General features: G+C 39.7%; 1 protein-coding gene across 1 annotated transcript in view; it reads left to right on the top strand.

Annotated features, from left to right (window-relative positions):
• The window catches only part of diaph2 (diaphanous-related formin 2), a 412,425-nt gene that overhangs the window by 150,135 nt on the left and 236,663 nt on the right, over positions 1 to 25,627 (top strand). Inside the window, exons 17-20 of the mRNA XM_078261409.1 lie at positions 2,385 to 2,466; positions 7,771 to 8,079; positions 8,883 to 9,238; positions 13,134 to 13,248. Coding sequence (XP_078117535.1) covers positions 2,385 to 2,466; positions 7,771 to 8,079; positions 8,883 to 9,238; positions 13,134 to 13,248 — 862 coding nt within the window. The remainder of the gene's footprint in view (positions 1 to 2,384; positions 2,467 to 7,770; positions 8,080 to 8,882; positions 9,239 to 13,133; positions 13,249 to 25,627) is intronic.

Raw genomic sequence — 25,627 nt, forward strand, 5'->3', positions numbered from 1 at the left:
TTTTATTTTTTTTTTATTTTAGGCAGGTGTTCGCATAGACCATTCAATTGCTACCTCAAGAAATAAACAAAATAAGTGTCATCCTCTCAGACGATTGTGATTCTGCTACTTCAGGCAGATTAGGTGGAAACAGTGTGTTTTGCAACCTAATTGCCGTTTGACACAGTGTTGTAGAAGGCCATTAACTGTGAGAGCACAGAACCTTTAAATCGGCGCGAGGAAACACGTTTGTCCATCAAAGCTGCTGTGCTTTTACTGTCGTTTTGCTGAATATGAATAAAGTGGGAGCTAACACTAACCTTTCATCTCGGAGAGACAGAATCCTTGTCAGACATTAAAACACATGCATGCCTGAGTCGCTTCTCTTCACCTTGTTTGTGAACCAACCCATTTAATGAGAGTCTTTGTCTGGGAACGTTGGCATAGTAACAAGCAGCCTGTTTGAATTGTCTGTTTGATTATCCCCCAATTGAGTTGAGTGGAGGTTCTGCCTATAAACATCAACAGAGGACACAGGAATCACAACAAGAAGAAATCATCCACCCTTCCCCAAACCTTTACATGCAACCATTCAAGGCAAAAAAAGGGAAGGAATCCATTCATTGGGTCAGGTTGTGATGAATAATGTAGCACTGCAGTGGTACATTGGATCACTCTGCGCCATCCCATTAATAGGTTTTAACAACCTGGCGGTCTTGTAGCTGACCCAGCTTGGCCCCAAGAGGAGCTGGAGGTGTAGTGGACCACTTTCTCTCTCTTTTCCTGCCAGGCTGCCTTCCGCCCTGGCTGATTACAGAATTTGACTCAACTGATAATGACAGCAAAACTCACAATGTAGTAACTATTGTAATGTGTGATTTACTGTTAGGGGATAGAGCCAATTCAGTTGTTAAGCCAAAAATGTACTGTCAAATTCACTGTCATTCAAATATGTTATACGTGCATCCTTACATTAACAGTTCTACAGAAAACGGGAGGTAAAAGCGCTGGACTTCTCAGAAAGCAAGACATACTGTTCTATACCTGCTGAAAATCTTGTAGGCTTGTTCTTTAAAACTGAGATATCTCAACTAATGAAGAACTAACTTAAGTGCAAAGGAATGTGATTGAATTACGTTGTTGCTGAAAGGTGCTGTAGAAATAAAGTTGCCTTGCCTTACAACCTCAGCCTGTCAGTCAGTCGTCAGGGCATAGAAACCACTGTTGTGTCTGCTTGTCTCAGAGGAAGTGTCACCGCGACCGCTTTCGCCTCGCCATTAATATCATATCGCAGCAAACGCTGTCTGCGTTAAGTTTTGAAAAACTGTAACCACAAATGAAACCACTTTATCGGCATTGCCGTGACTCTCTGTGACTTCAACAAAACTGCAGAGCCGACGTAGTTTGCCCGCACCTCTGCGCACGCGGAGCTCCACTTTCTGTCAATATGCAGAGAGGACAGATAAGCTTGCGCTTACGCGCTCAGACACTTTTGGAACTGAAATTTGGCACAGAGAGATAAATAAATAAAAACAATTGACGACGTAGTTAAGGCGGCAGGCTGGTGTTGCTAAGGAGGCCGCCTTAACTGCAAACTGCTGCGGGAAACCATGGGATGAAAGATAAAACAAAACTCTTTGCTTTAAATATTGCACTTTACCACCATTTTCAAAAATTCGTTCAAAATGAAAGTTCTTTTTTAAGTCCCCCTACTAAAAGTTCCCATCTCCTTTTCCATTACAGACATTAAATATTTAGTTCTCTACGGTCCATAGTAAGAGTTGTTCTGTAGGACTCCATAAAAAGATTACATTTCTGTTGCTGTGGAATACGTTCCCATCCTCTTTACTTTAGCAAGGTCGCACAGAGTGAAATATCAAAGCAAAATGAGTACATTTCTAAAACGAAGACTGCAGCGTGAAATCAATGCCCATTACAGATCTACGTGTGTTAAGTTGAAATGTATTTTGTGATGCCAAAAAAAAAAAAAAAAGGGGAAATGGAAGAAAGGTTTTGAAGGTGCACCAACTGTCAGTGATGCTGTGCCTTGTTCCTTTCATGCTGCAGTCAGTGCTCTACACTGATGTTCTTTTGAAGGTAGATTACATCTTGTTTTAGGTGTAAAAGTACACTGTGCCTTTTGCACATCAAATAGCTTATTCAGACAAAATGGGAATATAATACTGTATTTGTCATTAAATGTGTAAGGGACATCCTCCCCCCCCCCCCTTCTGTTTCGTGTGAGTACTGTACTGTACTTCTGTTCTAATGTACTAGTGTTCTTCTTCTCTGTCTATCTAACCCACCCCCATATGTGCCTTTCTGTTGCCCTCTGTGTCTGTTGTGTGTTCCCATGGTGTGTGTGTGTGTGTGTGTGTGTGCGTGTGTGTGTTGTATCTGCACAGTTAACTATTGAAAAAGACAAGCTCAAAGAGGCTCAGAGACTCATCGGGGAATCTGAAGCCAAGGTGGGTGTCCTCTTTGCATGTGCAGCCCTTGACATGATCACATATTTAATCACCTGCAAATCCAGGTTAAATATTCAATGAATGGGATTGTGGTGCTTAAAATCCTTTGTTGGAGAAAAACTCTCAAACTGATTGTTGAACTGATCTTTTGTCCGATCTGTTGCCCTTGTGCATGTGCACCCCACTCCATATTATGCATTACGGTTTAAAGCCTTGTTTTGAATCTTCTGTAAATATAAATTATATTTGAATATATTTAAACTGACATACAAGGCCTCTAATCTTCATTTGCAAGAAAAAAATAATCTGAAATCTGAAAAACTGAAATACACTTTTACAAAATGTGCAAAGAATTGATACGATACTTGATGGAATGCTTTGTCTCTTGAAATTACTAATCCACTAAAACAGAAAATGCTTCAAATAACTTTATTCCATTAAGATAAATAATATAACAGTTGCAAGCTATATTAAACTCTATAGCAGTTTTAACGTTTAACTACACACAATTCCTGCTTGTTTAATGGAGTTTTCATAAGTAAACACTTTGTGATTAAATTCCTCTATCAGAGATGAGATTGGGGCATAGATTTAATCACATACAGAGTTAATTACCTGCCATGCTGGCCTCCCAATTGAGTCCAGAAGACTATAAATTCAAATTGGTTGGGTTAGATTTCATATTAGCCCAGTTTTCTTCTATACACAAGAGCTCCAGATGGGCTCTGCTAAATGAACATCAGCCAGAAAGCATCAAAGAGACCTTTACAAGCTGGCGAGAAACACAATATTTAGATAGATAGATAGATAGATAGATAGATAGATAGATTGATTAATCTTAAGTTGGGAAAGTAATGCTAGACATGCTTGATAAAAGAAATATTAGAAATCAATACATAACATAGGAAAATTATATTTCTATATGTCTCTATAGATAGATGTGTGTGTGTGTGTGTGTATTTTGTCTCACATAATCATGACTACTTGCATATTGTACTCATACAATATAGTGCCTATACTGTATACTGTGTTTGCTATTTCAGACTCAGACACTTGTATGTTATGAACATACTATACGTGATGCATAAAAAACATTTATAGGCTACATAATTACAGTGCAAAACATAAAGTCTGATATTGTCCCATATGAATTCAGTATAAAATGGCTTAGTTATTTAAATCAAAATACACAATTATTATACACTTTACAAAATATGGATCTGTTTTGTATTAGTTGTTTGTATTCGTATCTGAGGATGAAGAAGCCAGTGGCCATGGTATTGTATCCCAAGGGTTCTGTGAATCACTGGGGTTATAATTGGTTAGATTAGAGATAGTGAGAGAGAGAGCATTAGAGAGATGGATACAGAGTCAGAGGGCCCCTCTGAATGGAAACAACTGCGCTCTAATTTAGCAGCTAATTTGCTTCCATTCTCTCATATTAATCTTAAAAGAGAATACGGGCCACAGAGGGCTCCAGATTGACAGACATGTAATCATTGGATGTAGATTTTCACTGAAGGGCTCTGGGCAATCAGTGTAAGAAACTCCTTGCAGAACACCTTTTTAATTTTGGTCCTGACAAACAATCCACCAATGCCATTATGTAATAAATCACAATGTAATATCTTTAAATATGAAGCCAATCACATTGTACACAAAATCAAGTGGGAGAAAGCACATTGTGGGGAATTGGTTTTGGAAATGAGAAGTGCAAGTCGAAAGGCTTTTTGGTAAGAGCTGGCATCTAATCAGCTTCAAAGATCAAACCCCGTCTTAGCTTGGCTGTCTGTAATTGTTGTATTTGCATAACTTTTTTTCTCTAAAACAATTTTCTATTGCCATTATCACTGACTACCTGTGTTTGTGGATTGTGTGATAGTGCAGATGTCAAAGGACTGAAGGACTTTGTCTTATCAGTCTGGGGTCTAATTACATCCCTGTCTACTGTTTAATAGCCTGCCATTGTGAGGACTCAGGACAAAGACTTGATGACAGCAACATTCTTATCTGTTGTAAATTAAAACAGTAGTCAATCACAGGTTTTTCATATATATATATATATATATATATATATATATATATATATATATATATATATATATATTTAATCCACTGAGATAATGAACACAAGCGGCCAACCCTTTGGACAGTTCACAACTCTCCATATAAGTGGTGTTAATTTGAATTGTGCCTCCAATGGGCAAGCATAATCAACAGCACTGAAGGATCAGATCAGAATTATGAATTCATCTGCTGACAGTGATGATTTCAGTCCAGTTTTTGCAACCTGTTGACACAATTGCACATTTTGTGGCACCAACTAAGAGATATTGTAACATAGAGAAAATGATTAATACAAAATCCAGATTATGATTAGATTAATTTAAAGTGCTCATATTATGCTTTTTGGCATTTTCCCTTTCCTTTATTGTGTTATATATCTTTTTTGTGCATGTAATAGGCTTCCAAAGTGAAAAGGTCCACCCCAAAGGGACTTATGATTCTCCAGCAGAAAACACTGTTCACAAACTGCTCCAAACAGCTCTATTGTACTCCAGCCTTTACTTCCGTGACGAACGTGCGTCACTTTGTAACACACGTTATAATGCTCACCTTCTGACTGGCTAGTAGTCCTTACCTAGCTACTGCGCATGTGCGACCCCCAACAAAGATTGAACAGAAGTAAGATGCTTCACCTGGTAGCTAAAACAGAGAGCTCAACACACAGGGTGAAAAGAGGAGCTGCAGCAATGTGCAAAAAAAAAGATGGTGTTTTCTGATAATTAAACCATGTAAACCTATTCTGATATAACTTCTAATACAATTAATTAAGTTCAAGTATGCAGAAAACAGTTTTGACTACTCATGTATTTTCCATAAATGCATTTGCTATAAATACAAGTAAGTGTAGTTGCCACTGAGTTTAAGTTCAGTTTTAAACATTCCACTTTCTTCTCTCAATACATACCTGATGTCATAGTGTGGAATGTGTAAAACTGTCACTAAACACAAGCACCAGTATGTGCATTACTTATGGTGCTGGGTGTCACAAAAACAAAAGACTTTACAAACCCTTTTTGTTTTCACTTAAAGGGGTGATAGAATGCAAAACCGATTTTACCTTGTCATAGTTGAATAACGACAGTTCGGTGGGTAAATAGGACATACATAGAAGCTCAAAATCCCATTGATACCCCTTTACTATGCAAATCTCACATTCTGAAACTGCCGCGGAAAACGGGTGACACTGAACAAAGCTAAAAGTTGACGTAAGCATCTCAACTCCTAGTCTTTGTCACGCCCCAACATTTGCATAGGCTACACCACTGACCTGAGGTCAGCTTAGTCTTCTGAATCTAGCTAGGTCATGCAGATCTCCAGAGGTCCGCTATTTAATTACTAAATTCACTTCTGAGACTTTTTTATGCGAGAAATCAACTATGTAGAGGTCAAATATGGGCCGTTTTCCGAAAATTGATTGCTAATTGCAAATTTTGTCCGACTGTGTGTCACAGTTCAGCAGGAGCTCAGCAGGCTATGTGACAGCGGCCAGTGCTGCCTCGCCGCCCGGCGTGTCCTACTTCATAGACTCCGGCTCGCTGTGAGCTAGCTGGATCTCCGTCACGAAGGGAAGCCCGCCGCGCTCCATACCCGCGCAAAGTCACTGGGTTTTCTGGGTTATTGGAGTACAAAATGCAGAGGCCCTGATGGAGCTTAAATTGAAATCGGACATCGTAGTTAGCTTTACAAGACCTTGGGGTAGATGTTATATAAGTGGCGTGATGAAATTCAAACTGTAAATATACTCTAATTATGCCGAAAGTGAAGCTAACTAGCCACGATCTGTACACACAGGATTGAAGGGACAGTAGCAGCTAATGAAATCCCTAGCTAATGTTCACAAAAATGCATTAAATTGAAATCGGACACCATTGTTAGCTTTATAAGACCTTGGGGTAGATGTTATATAAGTGGCGTGACGAAATTCAAACTGTAAATATACTCTAATTATGCCGAAAGTGAAGCTAACTAGCCGCGATCTGTACACATAGGATTGAAGGGACAGTAGCAGCTAATGAAATCCCTAATGTTCACAAAAATGCATTAAATTGAAATCGGACACCATTGTTAGCTTTATAAGACCTTGGGGTAGATGTTATATAAGTGGCGTGACGAAATTCAAACTGTAAATATACTCCACGGAGCCCCGAGCCCCGGTAGTCCAGTAACCGAGGGGTATGGAGGTTGCCGTTTTCTCGTCAGACTGTGTGGAGCTCCTAAAGTCCGACACGTCTTACCAAATTTGCAATTAGCCGTCAATTTTCGTAAAACGGCCCATATTTGAGCTTTATATAATTGATTTCTCGCATAAAAAAGTCTCAGAAGTGAATTTAATAACGAAATAGCAGACAAACAATGTATAACTTTGCAGTGTCTGAAATATGAGACCTGCTGTCTCGTCTCCAATGGATGTGTATGTGGTTCGCTCAAACCAATCAGCGCGCAGCTCATCTAAATATTCATGAGCATACCATATTTGGAAGAAAAGCTCTTGTTACAAATAGGGCCATATTCACAGGGTAGTTAAGGACCCATAAAATAGCATTCGAGCAATTTTCAGCCCAACCAATGTTACATACCCTATTAGGAGACCTTAAGGAACAGTGTGAAATACCCTATATAATCATTCTATCACCCCTTTAACAAACTTAAATGTATTAAATGCAAGCATGTTCTCCTAATCTGACTTGCTTACAGAATAAATTGTTTAAAATGACTTGTGTTTTAAATGAGACAATATCTGGTCATCTGTAGGAAAGTTGCATCTTACTGGCAATTCCCACTGGATGCGTAACGGCTGCGTAACGGCTCCGGAACGTCGACGGAGTCATTAGGTTTCCATTAATGTCAATGTGTGTATTTCCACTGACTGCGGAACGTCTGCGTCCCTACTCCGTCCCCAGCTCCGGCTTTTGTTGTTCTATTCTACGTGAATTCGCGAGATATTGTGGGTCCTCTTGACTACAGCTGTCAGTCGTGGCCGCAGCCGTGCCGCAACAAATCCGGACCTAGTGGGTATTGACGGACGTCGGAACACGCAGACGTTCCGCATCCAGTGGAAATCCACAATTATGCTACGTTCAGACTGCAGGCAAAAGTGGCCCAAACCGATTTCAAATCTAGCCCAGATCAGATTTTTTTTCAAATCCGATTCAGGCCACTTCCATATATGGTCCTGAATCAGACCCAGATCTTATTTTTTTTCAATGCGGCCGCAGTGTGAACAACCAAGGCGGATTTGATGCGACTTTTACCTCAGTAGCCCTCGCTGCGCCCTCTCCCCCTCGGGAGGGGCCCCCTGCTCCCGGTGCAGCTGTCAACCTGGGCGGACTGTCCTCAGTGTGCCCCAACCGCGCTGCGTCGCCAGGGCGGGGATCGGCTCACGTAAAAAAGGCGATGTCGGCAACCCACCCGACCCGTCTTGAAACACGGATCAAGGAGTTTAACGTGCGCGCGAGTCAGAGGGTTGCCCCGTGGCGCAACGAAAGTGACGGTCGGCGTGCGCCGGTTGAGGTGGGATCCCGGTCCCTCGGGGTCGGGCACACCACCGGCCCGTCTCGCCCGCACCGTTGGGGACGTGGAGCGTGAGCGCGTGCAAGGGTGAAGCCAGAGGAAACTCTGGTGGTACAGACCTCTGTAGTGAATTTGCAGCCATAACTCCACAAAAGGCCGAAATAGCCAATTTGGCTCTCCCTCCATAACCTCCCTAACTTTAGTGCAACAGCGTGCTGCGTCTGATGCCATTGTTATTGTTCTTTTGCGCATGCGGGTCATTTCAAAACCTGCTAACAGTTCACATTGGAATCTGATATAGGCCACATTTTAAAGGTAATGTGAACAGCCTAACAAAAAATCGGATCTGAGGAAAAAATCTGAATTAGGCATTAAGACTTGCGGTATGAACGTAGCTTAACTTTTCCTGCTTAAAAGTTTTAAGTCAACTTGGCAAACACATCTACAAACATGGCTGGTAAACTTATGATCATGCTCTCTTTGGTTAGTAAAGTCATGGAACCAGCAGAGGACACAACCTCCTCATGTGCTCTGAACATGGAAGCAACACTCGCACAGAACCTAGTAATCCTTGACATAAAACACTGTAGTGAACTTGTTCACTGGTATTGACACACACACCCTACTCTCTGCCCACAGTCAAAGCTCATGGCAAGTTACTAAGATACTGAAGTTGTGCAGGCAGTAAGAATTTGTTTTACACAGCACAAAAATGCCTCTTCCCCAGCAAAAAAAAACAAAGAAAATGCTTTATTGCTTCTTTTCTATTAGTGGCATCAGATCGAGGTTTAGATTAAACTGGAGGGAGCCTCACTTAATGTGTAGGCCATCATTAACATTTCTTCCCTATATTTGCAGATTGCAGCAGGTCCAACTGCGCCTGGAGCACCACCTCCACCACCCCTACCAGGGGGTGCAGCAGCTCCACCTCCTCCTCCCCCCCACCTCCTCCCCCACCTCCACCTGGTGGCTGTCCTCCCCCACCTCCTCCTCCTCTCCCCAGTCACGCTGGCATGACACCACCACCACCTCCACCTCCTCCCCCAGGTGGAGGACCTCCACCTCCACCACCACCCCCCGGGTGTGGGGGTCCACCTCCTCCGCCGTTCTTCGGGGGCCCACCTGCATTGCCTGTCATCAAGCTGCCTTATGGACTGGAGCCCAAGAAGACCTACAAGCCTGAAACTGTGATGAAGAGGGTCAACTGGACCAAGGTATGGTAACCTGATTTCTGATTCAGTGCAACCTATATTCTTATGTTCACTGATAGTATTGGTAAATGGAGACTGTAAGGGAAATAATATTCCACTGTTGACAAATATTATGCAGTCTTTTTTTACAATAACACATGCCACCATTTAGCACTGGCTTGAGAGGGTAGTAACCCTACACAATAAGAAGATGCAAAGTTGAAGATTCAAACCAAAAGGAGCTATTTTCAAATGCACTCTAGCAATGCAGTCTAGTCAGACAACTGTTCATCCAGCAGCCACATTATTCAACAGCACATTCAGCACCCATTTCAAAGGATTCAACAGTAAACAATTTCCATTGTTCAAATGTCCTTGGATTTGTGAATGTTGGTATAATTGAATGAAGACTGGGCTGTGTAATATTCCATCACATTTGAATACAATTTTAATAGGACATTCTTTGCATTCATTTAATGGTTCTTTGCCAATGCTTATGCAACCTTGCGTCTTTGTCTTAATTACTGACAGCAACCAAAACACCAGACTAGTTGTTTTGACACCATGTGAGTGTCAAGCTGCACATTATATTGAATGGTTTTAGTAGAATGAAGCTATATATTAGAGACATTTTGAATGCTAATTTTCAATGTGTTGAAAGCCATTGTAGTCGTATCTTCACATTTTTATCATTTACTCATCAAGTGGGGAACATTTTGGTTTCCGTGATACATTATTTATTCAACAACAGGCCATCAAATGACACGCACAAATGAGAGAAAGGACTGTGGAAATGCAATTCAACATTGAATACTGCATTTCAAGCAGCATGTTGCAGAATGAATTTCTGTCACTTCAAGGACTCTTTAAAATGCCATGTATGCAAATGCTTCTCTGTGTGTGGGAGTTTGTGTTGCGAGAGGTAAAATGATTAATAGTGTCATAGAGCAGGATGGAATGTCAAACCTGTGTAAACAGTAAGAAAAACAACAATTTTAGTTTCAGTTTTTTAATACCAGGTGGAGTTGTTTGTGCTTTGTGATATTTTAAATATTATTTGTCATTTTCTTGTGCAGTATCAATGTGGTTTTGCACATTTGTGTGCATGCAGTGGCGTGCAAATGCCCATTGTCTGGGAAGTGTACAGAGGTTAATGTGCAGGTGCATTGACCTTGTCTCCACAGGAATTGTAGTTTGTTGATGCAAATGAAATTCATAACCACCTGAGGAAAAACAATCTGTGTCTCTTGTGTTGATTAAGTGGGACAAGAGTCGTCTGTCTTCTCTATGTGCCGCATATGGAAGTATGGGAGCACCAGGACCAAATACAATTTGGTTATATAAAGAAGGAAGGGGAAAGAGAAGATACTTGTAATTATTTTTTTTTACCTACATCCTCTCCTTTTCACTACCTCATACATGTCGAAATGAGTATGAATCACATAGATTTGATACCAGAAAAAGAAGGCTGTTATATTATTTTGCAAAAACAATTATTCAATTATTACTGGACAGTGTAGGTTTCACATGAAGCTGTGCCGGCAGCTGAAAGTTTATGACTTGTTGCATCATCTGTACACAATTAATGAATACTTACTGTACATGCGTACAAACATACAATCTAGCATACATACATGCTTACTGTACACACTGTAGCTAAAGTGACATGTTTACACTCAATGGGGGCAGCTTCTAAATGGGAAAAAGTCATTTTGACAATTACACAATTGGACATTTTCGATTACAGTACAAGTCATTCAGTCAAGCAAAGGATGTGGTGACAGTGAATTCATAGTCAGGAGCAGTAGTATAAGGCACTCACATGGGAAAAGACAAGCTTAGGCACACATTGGGAAATGTCAGCTTTGTTTAAGTGCTGAATGCATTTTAAATCAGCATGAGCTATTTCTTTCCCTGCATGTGCTTCTATATATGTGTGTCAGTTATTCTGACAAAATTATTTGTCAATATTAAGTATGGGTGTCCAAAGGTCAAAACAAACAACACATACACAATTTTTTTTTCTAGCTGCCTTTTTGGCCATTCAACTTTGAATTTCAAAAACAGAAATTATGATTTATGCCCAATAAAAAAATAAAATCCATATAATCCCACGGTGCTAATTAAGGCTGCATGGCTACAATGAGATGAAGGAAATAACTTATGTCCTACAGAGCACCATGAGACAGGCTTATGTTTAAGCTCAACATTAGTTAATTAGCTCAAGTTGTAACAAATGCCATTTCTACATAGACCATCACCAGCTATTTATTAAGTCTGTCGGTGGTCCTTATTTGTCTATTGGCCCAATACTATATTTAAATCAATGTCAGGTGTAGAGAATAACGCAAAATCTTTCTATGATATGCGTGTGAATATATCTTCAATTTTTGTGGTCATAAATGCATTTGGAGTAGGCCTTTTAAAAAAAAATCTGTGACCAATCCAGTTTCTAAGTGACTTTTCTAGTGCTATATTTACTTTGTATTCAGGCCCTCACTTAATAGGAAGATGGGCTGTGACTGCTAGGCGGGTTAGGTTGTTTTGTGCCATTATCCTGACTATTTCACAAAGTAGGAGTTCAGTTTAAGATTGTTTTTTGTGCATTTTAGGCCTTTATATTGACAGGACAGCTGAAGACATGAAAGGGGAGAGAGAGGGGGGAATGACATGCAGCAAAGGGCCGCAGCGTCGAGGAGTAAACCTCTATATATGGGCGCACGCTCTACCAACTGAGCTATCCAGGCGCCCAAGTTGCAATTTCTAAAAGCATCCTTCATTAGGGTTGTTTCAGGTTGTTTTGTTGTATTACTGTGCACTTTCCTACTCACTAAACCTTTTAGCTGCAACATTTTTTTTTTTTTTTTAGCCTTACCTATTTTGTTGGGGGAAAAAAACACTTCTGTTTCTTAAAGTGCTAAGGGTGTGTATGCCACTAACATATTTATGAGAAAAGATATTGAGTAGTTTGTTTTCTTCACGAAACCCATTGTGACTGTGCATAAAAAAAGACATGCTTTCACATTTGACACATTCACAAGGCTGATATTCTTGTTAAGTTTGAGATTGTTTGTATAGCACAATATCATGCAAAAGTAATTCAAAGTTTTTTACAGTGATAGAACAGTAGACAATATGTAATAGAAACAAGCATACATAAATAACCATACACACATACCATTAAACTTTTCTCCATGGAGTTTAAATTTGACCAGAAAGTTATTTGGTTCTCAGGCAATTACTGTGGTTTTGAGGAGGTAAACGGCAGCAGGCCAGCTGCTAGTCCAGGTCCTTCATAAGAGCTTTCACCATAGCACTTAACACAATGTACACCAGATGTAGTGTAGTGTCACAGATATTATTAGCTCGTAATAACTGCAGTATGTCAGATCAGTTTGTTTATGTCTGAATCTCTTTGTACACTCCTACTCTATTATCCCTGTGGCCTGCTATCACCTCACTGTACTGTTATGTACGTGCTTGATTGCTTCTTCAAGGCTTTGCTGTTTCAGGCAGTTCTAGGTAGGAGGAGTGTATAAAGAGGGTTGCTGGGGGTTTGTGCTGCAAGCTGAAATTCACATATTTCATTAGATTTCAGGAGAGGTCAACAAGAGCTTTGTTGTGAATGGTTCAATCAAGGTCTGTCCACACATCATTTAGACGTGGTCATATTCATGTGCTTTGCCATCACATAAAAGGACATATTTAACCCTGCAGACTCCTCTTTTTCTTTGGTCTTCTTTTTGTACATTGTGTTTGCTACTCCGATGCTAAGGATGCACACACAAGAACATGTGTGTGTCCACGCACAAAAACACACACAAAAGCCCATCTCCAGTGAGAAGAACTTTTTGAGTGGCAGGTTGGTGAAATGGCGGTCTCTGATTGTGGTGATAATGGGATCCTTGTGTCATTGCAGATAGTGCCTCAGGAAATGGCAGAGAATTGCTTCTGGATCAAAGTCAAAGAAGAGAAGTTTGAGAATCCTGACCTATTTGCTCAGCTCTCCCTCTGCTTCTCGTCGCAGAGCAAAGGTAAGGAGGCGTCATCTCTCTTCAGCCCTTCTTTAATTAATCTACACACACATGCTTAATTTAGCCTCTCAGGCAATAGATGCCAAACCACTTTCATCTTGTGACACTTTAAGAAGCCATTTTTCTCACTGAAATGTTAATTATCTTAAAACCAAGCACTTTTCCCACTTCATTTGAACACCATCTATGTGTGCTCTCTGTGCCAATTAGGGATACCAATGCTCTTAGTGCAGTGTTTTTATGCGTTTGTGTCTTTGAGAAAGCTGGAGATGCAATGTGGCCACACATTGCATTTGTTCTTTGTACCCACTGACTAGCTTCAGATCAGTGTTTCTGTGTGTGCCCGTGGATGTGCACAAACTTGTACGTGTATGTGTGAACCGAGAGCAGTTATGGTTGGTTTGCTTCTTGCCTTTTCCAGTCCAGTAGGCCAATCTTCCATCAGGGAAGATGGGAGGCTTTTGTGAAGAAAGCTCTGGGAGTTTCCTTGTCCCGGCCAGTTTGTTTCTCAGATACACAACCAGGCTACCTAACATGCTGATGAATAACACAAACAGTATAAAGCAAGTTTGTTTTTATATGGAAAAGGGTGTGTGAAGGCACTTGATATATTCTTCCCATGACAATTTGAGTGTTTTTCACTTGTTCGACACTGTGTGTGTGTGTGTGTGTGTGTGTGTGTGTGTGTGTGTGTGTGTGCGTGCGTGCGTGCGTGCGTGCGTGCATGCATGTATGTGCGTGGTACCTTCCTCTAATTCAAGCAGCAGTGGGAGGGGAGAAGTCCGAGCCCTGTCAAGCGCAGAACAGTCAAATCTGAGCTTTGTCAGAGTGTGTGGACATAACTATACAGAATCCTCAAACTTTTCCCATATTCCCACCGTCTGTTTAGACACAAGTCAGATTCTTGCAGTCTTTCTCACAGCCGTCAGGTCTACAAACTAGACTCAACTCTTTTGGTTCTGTGAAATGAATAGCAATTTTGCCTCAGCTGCCGCAAGGGGATTTGCCAGCATAATACAGATGGAAGGAAAATGTGGGTAGGAAAGAACAGTTGCCAGGCTTAATGAAGTGGCCTCTCTTATAGGACGATATCTGCCAGACATTATATATTTTAACACATGGTTTGTGACATTTCTGAAGTAATTGACAGAACATTCTGATACCTTTGCAATACCTACTTCATTTTTTGAATTTTTGTTCCTTTCTTTTACATTTTTTTATTGACAGATGCATTTAATATTTTGTGGTAGTAAATCAGCACGTTTGCAGAGCACACCTGCTATAAAGTACATTTTCAAATAGATTCTAAAAATTCAATGCAACTTACCATTTTGAGCTTTACAGACACATGGCTTTAATTCAGCTTTAAGTGTCCCTTTAAATTCTTTATTAAATTCAATTTCTCACCCACTGGGGATTACAAAAAAAGCACTATAGATAGTTCGTGTTCCCGCTGGCAGGATAGGAATTCATGATCCAGCATTTCCCCTGGGAGTTACCTTTGCTGGAGCTCTATCAATTACCCCTGCGGCGACTTCACTGAATCAGCTCTTTTCCCTCTATTGTTGAAAGAGAACATGATTTTCTCATGAATGAAAAATGCTGTTTAATGTTTGATATCCCATCCCCCCCACATCCCTTTCGTCAGTGAAGTTGAAAGTCATTGAGAAGGGCTTTGATGAAGAGGGTATTGCAAAAAAAAAAAAGGTGCTAGATTGGATCTTCATTTGTTTTTCTCTTTCCTCTGTTTCATGATTCATGCAGTATAGTCTTTCAAATGCATGCCATCTGAGGATACGTAACAATAAATGTGCTTGAACATAAAACATTTTGTCGAAAGATCCCCGCCTTATTTCCACTTTGAATGTGACCTATTTGGGTCGCGAGTCTTCCTTCATCTCAAGTCAAGTTGGTTAACGGTTGTTGGTTGTAGTTTAAAGCAGTGTCGGAGGATCAGGTGGAGAGACGGAGTCTTGCAAGATTAATTCCTGAGGTCTTGTACTCTCATTGTAACCACGGACCATAAATCCTTTGTGCTGATTTGACAAACAAGTCGCTGGTGAAAACCAACTTCATTTGTCTGCGATATTGCCCCTGTTTTTTTTTAACACACACACACACACACACACACACACACACACACACACACACACACACACACACACACACACGTCTATGCTTCTTTGTGGTACTTCCATCTTTGCCACATCTTAGATGTGGATATTTATAAGTAAAGCACACTTCGGGGGGCTAGTGTATCGTAAAAGATGAGGCAAGCAGGTGTAAATGCCTTCCCTGCAGAGCTGCCCTCAGAAAATGGTGCAAAGAGACGTCTGTTAACTCCACGTTCCTTGGGATTCTTGCTTGTTCCTTGCATTGTTGAAGAACAACACTTTAGCGGTAAAAAAAAGAAGAAAAAAAAGAAAAGAAAGAATCACTTTAACAGCCCCCAATTTTCAGATGCTTATTGCGCTCAGAGGCCTCTAAAACAACTGAGAATGCAAGACTGTCATCTCCCCCGCTGCTTTTATGAGTCTCACCGTTTAATGAGTTTTTCCAAGAAAAGGAAATGATAATCAAGAGGGATTTTTAAGCTCAGCTTCAATCTTCTCAAAGTGGCTTTTTATTTTTTTATTTCATTGTCATTTATTATATTATGATGGTGCTTTGGCCTGATTGAAAATTCAACACATAGGCCAGTTATTAGGTGTGAAGGCCATTGACATGTCACTGATTAAGTGTACTGGCAACATCGAATTGTATCTCACTTTGGGACAGCACAGGCAACCACATGTTTTAAAAAAGTAACCAATTTAACCGCCTATCTAAATCACAAATCAAAGACACTGAAAATGTCCATTATAACCACTGTATGTAACCAACAATGTCTGTTGCATTGTATACAGGTCAAAGTAGCTCTGCATGATACAATGGGTATTTACAAGAGGCAGTTGAGGTAATCATTTTCACATATATAAAATAAGTAATTATGTTGCTGTGCTGACATACTGTACCAATAAAGGCACAGTGATTCATCCCTCCAGTTTAAGCTAATGAAACCCTGTTGCAGTAAAAATGAAAACAAAGCCTTTTTGTTTATTTAAAGCGCAACACAGTGATGAATATTGTTTTTGAGCTGGTAACATGGTTCTACAGCTTCTGTACTGTAATATTGTTATATTAGCTTCCTGTTTTTGTGTGGGGAAATGTAGCGCATTCTCCTGTGAGTTGAAAATGTGTTACACTTAAAGCTACATGTCAGTCACTTATGTCGAGGCAGGTATTTCACCTTTGGCACCATTGAGTGCTTTGTGATTGGAAAATTGTTACCACCCACGCATAGAGCTGAGCAATCTGTTATCAGAGACACACATCTTTATTTGCTCCCGCTCACTGGTTTCTAATATTTTTTCATCTTACGAGACATTAAATAGACACTGTAGATCAACCTGGCCACATCATAGGGTTGTTTTATTTCCCATTAAAACAGTTTTTTCCACTTTTGCTTTCTTTCTCTTGTCCTTTTCTACCTTCGCTTGGCTCTATCAGCTTTTCTCTCTTTCTCCATTGACTTCTCTTATTTTTTCTTTTACCCTGATCTCCCCTCAGTTCGCTTTATCAATCAGTGGTTTGTGCCTTTGTATGACTCTTGGGATCAAATCAGATTTACTTCGGGATTGAATGTGTGTAGCCATGGCCTGCTGCATTTGAAAGGCAATTCATTCAGCTAGAACTTTGCAGTTCAATTTGAAACAAGATTGATGTTGGCAAACTTCACACCCCCTTTCTTCCAAAATGTTTCCTCCATTGCACGCACCAATTGCTGATGGACAAAGGGCATATGCCACTTTGTAATGGTGATGTCTAAGCTTCTCAGCAGAAACAACACGATGGAAGAAGTGAAGTTAGTCAACAACAACGGAAATCTCTAAGTATACTGTATATTTCAATGTTTTATAAATGTTAAACTATTGATGATTATGTTAGAGTCACAGTCAATATATCAATATATAATATTTTTTTCATCAAGGGGGTTGTTGGTGTTGTGTGGCCCACTAAATGATTGCGCTTTATGGTTTGAAAAGTCAATGACACTCATACTTCTGCAGAGAGAGACAGGGGCCTAATGAAGATGTATGTACATTCTAAAGGAGGAATCAGAGGCTCCATTCCACCCCTCTGAGCAGGGTCATTGGGACTTTCTTTCCCAGCATGCCTCTGTGTTAATGATGTCGAGGCTGATAATGAACATGTTTAGCCAAGTGCTTGTGGTGAATAAGGCCAGAGGGGACGGGAGAAGTGTTACCAAACCAAACAGCACTTTTAGAAATAAATCAAAAAATTGGTCAAGAGAAAGAGAGGCGTCAAGTAATGGTGTAATAATGAATATCAAGGGAGTTCTTCACCCTAATAATTTTAAGCAGATTTTTGCACATCATGTGATGATGTCTAAATCTTTTTTTACAGCATGTGTATGTAAGTATATGTATGTGTGTGTATATATATATATATATATATATATATATATATATATGTATATGTATGTATGTATAGGGTGCAACGGTTTAGCAAGCCCACAATTCGGTTTGTATTGCGTGTTTTTGGGTCACAGGTTTGGTTTGTTTTGCACATTAGAGAGAAGAAAATCAACCATTTCCAATGTTCTCTCTGTATTTTTTTGTTTGCAAGAATAACATTTTCTTCCATCCGGAGATTTCATAATATATGAAATCAACAGATATTCTTTTAAAAGAAAAAGTGTTACTCAGCCTCTCTCTCTCTATATATATATATATATATATATATATATATATATATATATATATATATATATATATATATATTGTTACTACACCATCATGTTCTGTTAAAATGAAAGAAAAAATCCTCAAACATGGGTTGTGCCTGTAAAGGGCAGCCCTGGAAAGGTAACTTGGTTTAAACCTTCCTACAAGTGATGGCTGCAGTCATCCACCCCATCATCAAATGGGATTTGATCAAATCCCTCAGGAGTTCTCGTCATTCTGACACCCATTTTCCTTCACCTCTGTCCCTACAACTCAACCCACACACACATCTTCTCCTCACTGAGCCAGTGTGGTGTGCACACCAGCAGCTTCTCAATCCTTGCTACAAAGCCCCAGCAGCAGGGCGGTAATGACCCTGCCACAACAGCAGTAATGATGGAATCAGTGGGGGGTTTAGCTGACTCTCTGACTCTCCCTAATAAGTCCCCTAATAACTCTGTTAACATCAGGGCTGACCCGGCCACCAGATCAAACACATTCACGCATGGTCGGCTACCTCACATGAAACTCGGCAACCTCTCAGTCAGGCAAGAAAACTGTTGCTGACCAGCGCACCATGGGTTAGTGTTTGCTTGCGGCCCTACAGTGTATGTTCAATACAAGTCTATGAATACAAGTTTTGGCTCACCGAACACAGTTGCAGTTGTAGCAACAATAAATGCCACTCACAGTATTTTAATCCTGTTAAGCTGTATTCATTTGCTAACAATATGTCTTGTTGATAGAAACCTTTGAAAAGCTTGTTGCTCTTGAGAAAAAAACAACTATGCAAGACTACTGTTGGAGCGCTGGCTTCTCAGATAGTCACAATGTAATAAAGGCTTTTGTCTAATGGGTTTAAGCTCAACTCAAGACACTGCAGCCCACTGTGGAATAGTCTGCCTTGTATTAATAGCGTGTGTACAACGATAAGCTTTTGATACATTCTATGTCAAAGTGTTGGGAAGTCAGGCTCGATGCTTTGCCATGTTTCCCTGGAGAAAAAGGCTGTTCATTACTGATTCTGTTAATTGAGAGAATGGAGCATCCGGCGAAGCAGCTTTCTCTGTATCTTTATCCTGGGCTTTTCTTCTCCTGACATCGCTCCCTTTCTCTCCTCTTATCTCGTTCTTCTGACGGTGTCCATCTGCAGTCTGGGCCGGCCTAGTAAAAACACTCCCACAACCACTCTCTCTGGCTCATTGTTTATAAGCTGCAGTCTCCCACAAACAAGATCACAATTGGAATTTACCACATACTCATTTTGTAAACTGTCATCAGTGTCTATGAATGGAAAGATTCTTCCTTTTTGCAACATATTTTATTGAGATCAGAATCATGTTTTGAAACTAGACATCTTGTACAGTTTAGATTTTAAACAGAAAAATACACAGAAGACAAAATTACAGAGCACAACAAATTATACATAAAAGGCAAGGAAAAAGAAACAAAGCGTAAATAAATAAAATAAGGCACAAAACTCACCCACCCCACCCTGGCTTAGTTGGAATAATATGGATACATACAAAATATAACATAACTTAGTCTGGTAAGACTTCTAAGTCTGCGAAATATGAATGAAAAGGCTGCCATATATGAAAAAACGTATCAGTGTCACCTCTCATCGTGTACTTCATTTTAAGATTCTTCCCTTTGGTGAAAAAAGACCTTTCCTCACACCAGTAAATAATGCATTCTGGATTACATGTCCATTATTATTTGAAGCAAACCAAAGAGTATATTATCCAATTTTGGAAAAGAAAGGCCTTAAATAGTACCATTTTCATTTTAGAAGATAGGACATTAATTGCTGGCACAGGCAGGAGACATTTGTCTCAATAAAACACAAAACACCCTGATGTTCGTTTCTCTCTGTTTGGAGCAGCCAGCCCACTGTGAATATCTAAGGGTCAGCCCTTTTCCTTGCTCATCCCTGCACGTTTTTAATATATCACATATGAATGGAAATTAGGCCCTTAAATATTAATGACAAGTAATTGGTTTATTGTAGGAGACTATATTATGTGCGTTTGCATCTGCGTCTGTGAGAGGGAGAGAGAGCGAACGAGAGAGAGCGATTTCCTCCCATTCCTACTTCATATTACCTTGCTGTGATGTCCCACTGATTTTAATCTTCTCTTCTCAGATGAGAGCCATTCTGGCTATCACAGTGCACTTTAACTTTAGCCCTCTGAATATTAGCTTTCTTTGATACCTGCCGCTTACAGCCTCCCAAGTCTACACCCTGCTAACTTTTATGTGCCTTCAGGTACACTGTATTGTTCCTCAAAATCTGTCTCTTCAAAAATAAATATCCCCTGTGCATCTAAATATTTTATTTCTTTTTCTACTCGCTGAAAAACCTCAGCTAACAAGTTTGGAATATGTCAATCTTTCTATGTTGTCTTTTTAAACTAATTCTCCATTGGCCCTTAAAGTATATGATTGTGTCTCAGTTTGTCTTGTAACTTATCAAAAATATATTTAAGGAATCCAATGTCTCTAAACGTTTTTATTTAGCATTTTCTGCATCTGTATTTGTCCGGAACTGTTCTGTCTACAATACTTAGACAACCCATGTACCTAGATCCACATTTGTTCGCATACTGAATACCAATAAGTCTGGAAAAAGGTAACTTAGACATAAAAGTCTGGGCAGTGACTCAAACAAAAGCACACTGAGCACCCAAGAGAAGTTCAATGTTTCTGAACTTCATCCTGAATTTATTAGTTAAAAAAAGAATTCATATTGATAGTTTAGTTCCATTTATTTTGGGGTCTTGCATATTGTGTTTGTGCGTTCACATCAAGACATCTTGCTCATGTTCCCTCACCATTTTCATTACATGGCATTTAACATAATTACCATATTTGTTATATCATGCATAATAACAACCACACTCCCCCCCATCACCCAAGAAAATATTAACCTGTAACAGTGTGGTCTTTGGTTTTGAAACAAAAGGAAGGATATGTTCCGTTTGTGCCTGTTTTGCGAGGTGTGTGTATTTGTGTGTGTCTTCCTGTAGTAAGTATTAACTTCCTAATTGAGTGATAGGATGCTTATTTACAATGGGACTTGCGTTTAAAAAGAGAACAATGTGAGCTTGTCACTGGAGCTTTTCACATGGAAAAGCCTCAGCGGAGCTTCATTAACTCACCCCCATGATCCCAGACAGCAAAGTATGGAGTGCATATCTAATCCAGTTTAGAGGTATGAGTACAAGAGCAGTGGGTTTTATAGGGAATACTTGATGTGTAATGGTTCACTGTTCACTGTGTAGATTTACTGCTGTACTGGATTGGCCATTTTTGACTGACACATGATAGAAATAGAAAATCTGTGAATGTTTTTTTTGTATAGTAACTATTTTATTTATAGAAAATTGTTAAAATGTACAGATTTGTCAATAGTTATCACAAGAAAATGAATATATCTTTTCTTTTGCTCTGAGTTCTTCGTACATTTCTTTAGTTGCAGAGCGTTTCAGTCACCCTCAACATTCTATTAGTAACTTTTACAGCTTTGTTTTCACTCTTCTTGCCAGGTAATAATTTCAGGGGCGGATAGCTTTTCTTCTACTTACGCGATGGTTGGTATTTTTTTCTCTGATAGGCCTGTAGACAGTTTGCTTTTCAAGCTGTTTCAACTCAACCACCCGCTGCATTTCATAATCTCCTCTTAAATGAGATCGAACACAAACTCTGTTGCCCCCTCAGTTAACAGAATTTATCAGGAGTAATTGCAAATGTTTTACTATGTTTTACCCTTGTTGTCTAACTCCGACCTCTCCAAATGTGCTTATGATCCGGCTCCATGTTGACTCATGATTTCCATACAGATAAAAAAGTGCACACAAGCCCAATTTCTTCACTGGCTAACACAATGCCTGAAAGTGCACAGTGGCCCACTGAGTTTGTTACATGGCATTAAGTTTAATTTGTCTTTGGTGGAATTGGTTTGTGACTACAAGTGGGCCAGGGGGTGACACTCCACTGCCAATCTGGCTGGAAAGGGACAGAGCGGAGACAGAGGAACACTGGGGGGAAGAGAACAACCGTGATATCACAGACAGGATGGGTAAACAATCAGAGTCCTGCGTGTTCAAGATGGTGCCTACTTGAATATAAACAATCATGACTTCTCATGCCACAGCGAGGTAAATTACTGCACAGATGGAAAAGGTTGAGATGAGGGAAAGGGAGAGTAAGGTAGACAGATCAGCCTGATTACAGAGTGTGATCCACATTCACCTAAAAAAGGAAACAAAAAACAAACAGAAAGAAAAAACAGAATGACACGTAAGGGGAGTTGTCAAAGCTGGGACACTCACATTTAAAACGTTATGCCTTTTGTAACTGTTTGTCTTTGTAGATTTTGATTTATGCTGTTTTTGCACAATATGCACTGATAAAACTAATAGGCTTCGGTGGTTCTAAGACAGCTAACTTAGCAATGTGCTAATATGGCTTCTTCTTGTATGATTTGGTTGTACTGAATATATCATTACTGAAGTAACTCCAGCTTTGCACAAGAGGTCTACTGTAAGTACCATACCATTTGGCATTTTAAGTATCTTCGTTCATTAACAATATGATATTTCTATCTGCAAAAAAGCACAATGAGGCACTCCTTTTTATATTTTATATTTTATATTTTTATATTTATAGTTTTGTTGACCTCTCACATTGTGCATCAATTCCATTTCAGTCATTTTATTGTATGTCCAGCAGTAACAGCAGTTTACAGATTGCGGGGGATAAATAGTGGATGAGTCTTTAAGATAGTCAGTGTGACCAATAATAATAAGTGACACAGAGAACAATAACAAAAAAACTAAAGTGCAAGCGATATTTCAATCTGCTCCGTCTGCATGCGGTCTCTCTCTCATCGCCGCGCTGTTTTACACAAACACAGCATGCAACGCAAATAGCAAATCTTTACAAACAAGCTGAAAACGAAAGCTGTCGGTTTGTAGTCTAACCTGTAATCTTAGTTTGCCTCGAATCTTGAAATTTTGACAAATTCTTGAAAACTAAGCTGCCGGCATTAACAACCATCCTCTCCGCTGCAGCGGTAAATCCACATGGCTAATTAATATGCACCTGCACGACCTCATCGTCATGTTTGTGTTCCTTCTTTATAAACTTCACTCTGTATTTAGATGTCAGGAATATGATTTATTTTATTGACAGTAGGTCAGGGAAATGTCCAGGCCCCAGACACTGGATTTCTGAAAATATGTTCCCCTGCATGAACAATATAGTTGAATAGCCCGGCTGTAGGCTCATGCAGTCCCATCCACCTGGGCTAAGCTGTGAACATGCCTTTTGCATATTCAGTGAAAAGAGCCAATACCCCTCCCACCGCTAACTTTTGGTCACAAAACAACAGGCACACATTTTTTTAGATTGCAAATTAGTTGTATAAAAACAATGGAGCAGATGAAAGTGTTTGTGCTTGTTACATACCTTAGACTTCACACAATCACCTCAAGTGTCTAAAACTACTTTTTACATCTTGTTTATTTACCAGTTATTTAAAAAAGGAAGTACAATCATGAAATGCATTCTACTTAGATCTTATTGTAGACTTGTGCTGAACAGAAAAAACGTAATGGTACTTCGGAAATACTCTTTAGATTTGTACAGTATCAGAGTATGCCAAAATGATATGTGTGTCTGAAAACACCCTCAGACCCCCGAGAGATTTTCCCTGCACCACTGCTGCATGCAAGGCACATAAACTGTCCATTGCACTTTTTTCAGTCTCCCTTCAGGATGCACATATTGGGACACTTGGCCTTTTCTTTTTACCTTTTATTTTATTTATTTTCCGTTTCTTGTCCTCCCACCCTATACTTTTCTGTGGTCTTCACTGTCTTTCCCTCCCTGTCATCTCCCTTGAACCTAAAGTCAGTATCTTCCCCTCTTTTTTCTCTTATCATTGTCTTGCTACAGTATCCACAGCATACATCATTTACATTTATCTGTATTTCATTGCCCGTATGGATGTTTGTCTCTTTTTCAGTTTACCATCTCTATCAGTTTTTAAATCTGCTCTTTTTTAAAGTAAGTAAAATACCTTTTTTTTTTATCCTGAATTATGTCTTTCTTAAACAAGAAGAATGGCAAAAAAATAACGTTCTAAGCTCCTGGTAATGAATCCGCTCATCTAACAAGCATGCATGCTATTTTTGAACAGCTTTATTTTTATTTTCTATAAGTGATACTTTCTTTTCTCTGTCTTCTTGAAGCCTCCTCTGAAGAAGATGAATGGTGAAATGATCATTTAAAATTTGACGTGTTAAATCGAGAGAACAAAGCATACGTATACTGTTTTGGGCAGGAGAAATTATAGATAAAGCACATGGCTGTGTTTTATTTACTGTACAATCCAGAAGCCTTGAGGGTGGAGATTTTCTCTGAATTGCAGCATTTGCAGATTGTTTCCTTCTTTGTCCTTGCCTTTTGACCATGTTTTATTAAACACACACTATACTGTTGAAACACTGCAGACAAAATCTAAAGCTGTACCGTGATACATGTGCAGAGAATGGAACAACTCTGCTGTAAGTGTGATCCATTATTTTAATGTTGTTTTTGGCTTGTTGTTTGCCTTTGGTCGGATCTTTTACCGTATAAACAGACAGAAAACTCACAAACTCAGAGGATGCCTGGAGCTGCTGTGAAGGCACACTCAGACTTAGCCATGCTAAGCTTTCAGTTTTTCTTTGGTGTTGCACTGCTATTGCACTTTTGCTTCACCCGCACAAGCAAGCAAATGTAAACTACAGTATATCCGTAGCACTTCAGAGTAAAGGCATGGCCATGGGATGTTTGAATTTGCTTTTACTGTATCCTAAAACATTCACTCAGCTGACAATAAAATCCACAGTAGGCAGACAGACCACTGAACAAGGGATTCCAGTAGGTATTTCATCATCACCACATTCTGTCCAGACCTTTGACCCAAGTTTCTCATTGCTATATGAGGGCTGACAGATGTCAAGTCCATGGATAAATGTTTCACTGCAATCTAAAGTACAGGTCCAGCCGTGGTTGGAGACTGTTAAGTAGGGAAGCCGGCGATTTTAAAGACTAGACAGATTACTTTGACTGTGCGGATTTGCATTAAGGTGTTTCTGCTCTGCTGGCCTTTTTTTTTTTTTTTTCCACCTTTCCAACTCTCTTCCAGTCCATCTCTGGCTGAGGTAAAGCAGCTTATTAACCTTTCTGAGGCCACAGGCATCCCCAGGATGGAGAGACACCACAGATGTAGTGTGTAAGACAAATTAACCTTAGAGAATTGATACGCCTTGGTTTTCATTTTAATCACAGTAAGCAGTGAAACGCACTGGATATTTCATGTCTGATGCGAATGTGAAGAACATATTACACTTTTTATTAAAGTTCAGCCGTACTGAAATGGAGATTTTAGCTGGAAGACTGGCAATGTGGATGTGTCTTCCCTTGTGGCTACAATGTCAATCCGCACCACATCTTGTACTCTAACTGTGATTTGCATTATCATTTATTTCTTATTCATATTTAAGAAACCCAGTTAAACTTACTGTTAGCGATGTTTGTTT

Source organism: Sander vitreus, chromosome 10, assembly GCF_031162955.1.
Source record: "Sander vitreus isolate 19-12246 chromosome 10, sanVit1, whole genome shotgun sequence".
Lineage (NCBI taxonomy): Eukaryota > Metazoa > Chordata > Actinopteri > Perciformes > Percidae > Sander > Sander vitreus.